General features: G+C 38.5%; 1 protein-coding gene across 1 annotated transcript; it reads right to left on the reverse strand.

Annotated features, from left to right (window-relative positions):
- Positions 1-3,091: 3,091 nt before the first annotated feature.
- LOC139728312 (tachykinin-like peptides receptor 86C) lies at positions 3,092-4,580 on the reverse strand. The gene is made up of 2 exons (XM_071639261.1): positions 3,577-4,580; positions 3,092-3,152 (listed from the first exon to the last, which is right to left on the reverse strand). Exons 1-2 carry the CDS (start codon positions 4,578-4,580, stop codon positions 3,092-3,094), a joined length of 1,065 nt encoding a protein of 354 aa, XP_071495362.1.
- Between the last annotated feature and the right edge of the window lie 204 nt (positions 4,581-4,784).

A 4,784-nucleotide genomic window follows, 5' to 3' on the forward strand; every position in this document is an offset into this window, starting at 1 on the left:
GAACATTGTAGCCTTCAACAACCATGAAAGCGACTGTTTATTCATTTCTCGAAAGAGACGACTTCGTCTGCGTGCGTGCAATATTTACAATTACACATTTACACATAAAAGTTAGGATTTCATGACAACCATCTTTAGAGTGGTGTTGTTACTGTACGTGATCTTCCTACCTTTGTTTATACAGTAACGTAAAATATCATCCATCTACACAGACGGGTTTCGGCACAAAAATCACGCACTAATGGTATTCTTTGTTCTCATGATGTATCGTGTATCTAAAATATCGCGTATACACTTCCATAAACGTAACTTTCATTATAAGTTATTTGTAGTGAAGCGCCACAGTCAGTGTAATGCTAATCCAGATTGACTGCATGAAAATCCAAGACGACATTACTGTAAGTCTCGGACAAATTCGCATGAATATAGGCCTACATTGTTATTCCCCTTTTTTCTTGTTTGACAAGTTTATACATCCACTAACAATTGGGCGTGTAGGAATTCGTGTATATTGCGGTTTTCTTTCAATACCTTGAATACATTATTCAATAAATTTTACTTTATCAGCCAAGAAATAAAGTGATATACAAAATAATTGTAGCCTTAACAAGACATAAACAGTATATGGCAAGTGCATAAACTTATCATTGCATGACTTGTAACGCACCATCACACTTTTGCAGCACATATTCTCTTACAACCTGAAGTGTCATAATGAAACTCGAGTAATAAAAACTCTCAAATATACAGTTTGGTTTATGTCTTGTGCAGGTATTTAGTTATACGTGAAGAACCTACATGTATGTAAAAACAATGTAATATACAATTTGAATACTACTGGATTCAAAGTACGGAACTAAACAAAAAAACGTGTTTGAAATTTACTTATCAGTGTGTAGTTTTCACTGCATGTTTCATGTGATTACTTGAGAAACAACAACAGTATAGGACTATGACTTTCAAAGAAATGCAATGTTTGCTATCAGAAACGAGCATTTTGTTTAAGTGTTATATTTGCCAGAGGATGAAAGCGTACTTTTTGCACCTGTATTCATTTTAATAAACCATCTTGCACAGGCATCGTTCATTTAATGAGTGGTGTATTTTATTTTATTTCATTTTATTTATATTGATTTATCATTATTTTTGGGACCGGATAGCCTTAATATATTCACTTACTGCTTATGAGTACTTATTGGCACTGATTATGCACTCAAAGCTACACGATTATGCATATATTATTAGCCTGCATCTGCGCAAAATATACATTTCTCGAAAATGTGATTAGCAGAGAAAAACGATCGTAGAATGGTTCCATTTTTTCTTGCCCGGTGTAATTCACGATGATCATTCTCTTTTCAAACATAAACGTGACATAATCTATACTGATATAAAAAAAATATGATACATTAGTCCATGGGCCAAGACCCGAAAAATGGATTGTTGGTACCATCTGAGGTGGCACAACCTTTTTGGTGTCATTTTGTTTGTCGGGGATAGATATGCTTATCAAGCTATGATAGCATTTCCAAATGAGTAGCTTAGTCATAATAAATGAATTTTTAACCAATTTGGTCTCGTATTTATATCCCTATACTTCTGAATCGAAACTAAACCGCTATACAAAGAAGATCACTGCCTTCTGTATGTCCACAGGTGTTCTGTTGTAAACGCGGTGCGCTTAGTCTTTATTCAAGGCAGCGAAGGGAATATCCAAAGGGTTATGATGTCCACAGCTGTCACGCGGTGCGCTTAGTTCTTTATCTAGACCAATGTACCGTTATCATATCTAAAGTTCCTCATAAAAGGGATTATCTATACTGTTTTTATACTACCCTATCAACAAATACATCAGTTTTAAACAAAAATCACTATGTTCATTTACAATATCATTCATTATAATGTATCGTAGTGTACCGGTACATTGTTTTTGCATTATCTTATATTGTTGGAGGGAAATAAAGCGACATTGGCGTGGTATCAGCGTTTTCACCGTAGCGTTTTCACCGGAAAATGATAAATGATTGAAAAATACGGTAAAATTCACTAGGAATTGCTTTTGTTGTTGTTGTTGTTTTTAGATAAAAGGATATACACTGTATCATACGCTTTGGATATTCCCTTCGCCGTCTAGAATAAAGACTAAGCGCTGTGGACATCATAACCTTTGGATATTCCCTTCGCTGCCTTGAATAAAGACTAAGCGCACCGCGTTTACAACAGAACACCTGTGAACATACCATAGAGCTGCATTTTACAGCTCTATGGAACATACAGAAGACAGTGCTCTTCTTTGTATGGCGGTTAGTTTCGATTCAGAAGTATAGGGATATAACAACGAGACCAAATTCGTTAAAAATTCATTTACTATGACTAAGCTACTCATTTGGAAATGCTATCATAGCTTGATAAGCATATCTATGCCCGACAAACAAAATGACACCAAAAAGGTTTTGCCACCTCAGATGGTACCAATATCTGGCCTGGCCCATGGACTAACATATTTTGTAGCTGTAATCACTATGCAAAGTTCATTCCCTACATGTAAAATTTCGAATTATTGTTTCTATACGTTTTGAAGCCTAGAATGTATGTGGATTTTCTTTTATTGAAATAAAGTTGAATGGAATAATGAGATGACTAAATTAAAGGATTTGATGTCAAGCCCTATCATACCCACTTGTTCGCTACCCAGGGGTAAACGGGAAGTAAAGGGGAAGTAAAGAGGGTGACTATGACTTTTGTTAGACTTTAGAAAGCATGCATGTGATCGTCTTTTAAATGGTAGACTCACGAATGTGTTTCGCAGGGAGCGGAGAGTGTTCGTAATAAAGATAGGGGTTTGAATAGGATAGGTGATTACGGAGGTTGGTTAGCGTGTAATGTGTTACACGTTCGTTACGTAGAGCATTCTACCTATATGAACGCAACTGTCATTATAATTTCGCAACTCACTTTTAAAAAGTTTGCTATGCAGCTATTCAGATCACATTTTATTTTCCAGTTTTGCTCCCTTAGATATAACTATATCTCTTACATTTCCAAAATCATTGTTGTTCTCGATGGCATGATACAAGCATATCATTTACAACTACGTGCACTTCGTCTGCAGTTGTTCCTTTTCATGATAATTATCTTCCTCTACTTGTAAGCTATCGAAGTTGGGAGATTACAAATGAGTATACTAGATACAGGCTTTCCATTGCACTATAAGCCATTCCCTTGCATTTCAATTGCATGTCTACATTAAATACAATTCACTGTACAATATAACCTACCTTCATTTATGTAATCATACATATAATGATCACAAACTTTCCTATTTCTTCTACTCACTCACTGATTTGTATTCATTTTGATGCTTCATCTGTTTGGTCGAAAAGTGGTTCATTTTTGGCGTCGTTTCTCAATGTGAATACATCTCGAATAGCAGCGCGAAACTTAGGATATCGCGCAGCGTATATAAATGGATTTGCACACGAGTTAATGAATGTTGCGTAAGTCAAACTATAGTAGAAAGGACTAAACAGGTATGACGAATGTGCGCCTGTCATAACTGCGATTAACGTGACTAACTCGTTCGGGCCGACGGTGAAGATGTAGATGAGGACCACAATGAAGGTCAACTTGACTACCCGATTGCGAGCCATGATGTGAATGGATGGCTGAGTCCCGCCTTTGCCGAAGCGAGACCCGCTCATTTCTCGGGACTGACGGTGAAGCGACATCGCGGTCAAACCTTGGGTGATGATCATAGTAAGAGATGGGATGCCAACCCGGAACAGAAATGGGTAAAAAGCTGTGATTTTCTTTCCGTCGGGTGTCTTTGCATTTCTGCAGACATTGTTGATTACTCTTATGGAGAGGAAGTGGAAGCAGGAGGGAAAACAGAGGACCCAGACCACGGCGAGGTAGATGAACACGTGCCTTCGGGTAAGACGTCGATGTACACGAAGTGGATAGACGACGGCCATAAATCGCTCCAGAGACATTCCGGTCAGAGTGTAGATAGAGGCGTGTATGCACACCCACATTGGATAGCGAGTGAAGATGAAGGAGCAGTAAGCAGATCCCAGGCCTGAGTCTGGAACGGATCTGGCCCGGGGAACCGGCAAGATGAAGATGGATGTCAACAGGTCAGCGAACGCAAGAGCTCCAATAAAGATATCCGGAGCGTGCCGAGTGGAACTATGCTTCAACAATGCCAGCAGAACCAACATGTTTCCAACGATACCGACAAACGAAAACACTGTGTATAAGATATTAGTCCATGACCACTCGAAGCTCCATACCCAGTGACCCTTCAGTGTATCAGCGGGAAGTTCTGATGGAAGATTTAAACTCTCTTCCGTTGATTCCATTGCTGACTGGATGTAGTCGTAAACGGTCGTTGGGTTCATGCTCATAATATCCGTTGATATTGGGCCTTGGTTGGTTGGTTTTGCCCCCTCTAGGTCGACATCAGAATTGTTAACGGAATCCAATTCAGATAGGCCTACCTGTGTCGTCGACGCAGCAGATCTCGTTAAGATGGAGGTAAGACCTACTGTAAAGAGTACGAAGGCGCTTCTCTGCTTCATAGTTCTCATCACTCGGTGGCTCTCTGTGCAAACAAATTAATTTAATGATCCATTGAAATACTCATATATGATTTAGCCTTAGTGTAGTTCTCTAGGTTATTGAGTCTCGCTCTCCAAATAAACACTAATTGATGAAATGCAGGTTGTTTCACTAATGTATGTTACAGTGAGGTAGCAAATACACAACTTTAAAAACACATCAAT

Source organism: Diadema antillarum, unplaced genomic scaffold, assembly GCF_040938485.1.
Source record: "Diadema antillarum isolate AM-2024a unplaced genomic scaffold, OU_Dant_1.0 seq00000172_RagTag, whole genome shotgun sequence".
Classification (NCBI taxonomy): domain Eukaryota; kingdom Metazoa; phylum Echinodermata; class Echinoidea; order Diadematoida; family Diadematidae; genus Diadema; species Diadema antillarum.

Coding starts and splice junctions, on each gene's coding strand:
- LOC139728312 (XM_071639261.1), bottom strand. CDS start 4,580: ATGAAGCAGAGAAGCGCCTTCGTACTCTTTACAGTAGGTCTTACCTCC. Junction 3,153..3,576: donor TTCACCGTCGGCCCGAACGA/GTTAGTCACGTT, acceptor CAACTTCGATAG/CTTACAAGTAGAGGAAGATA.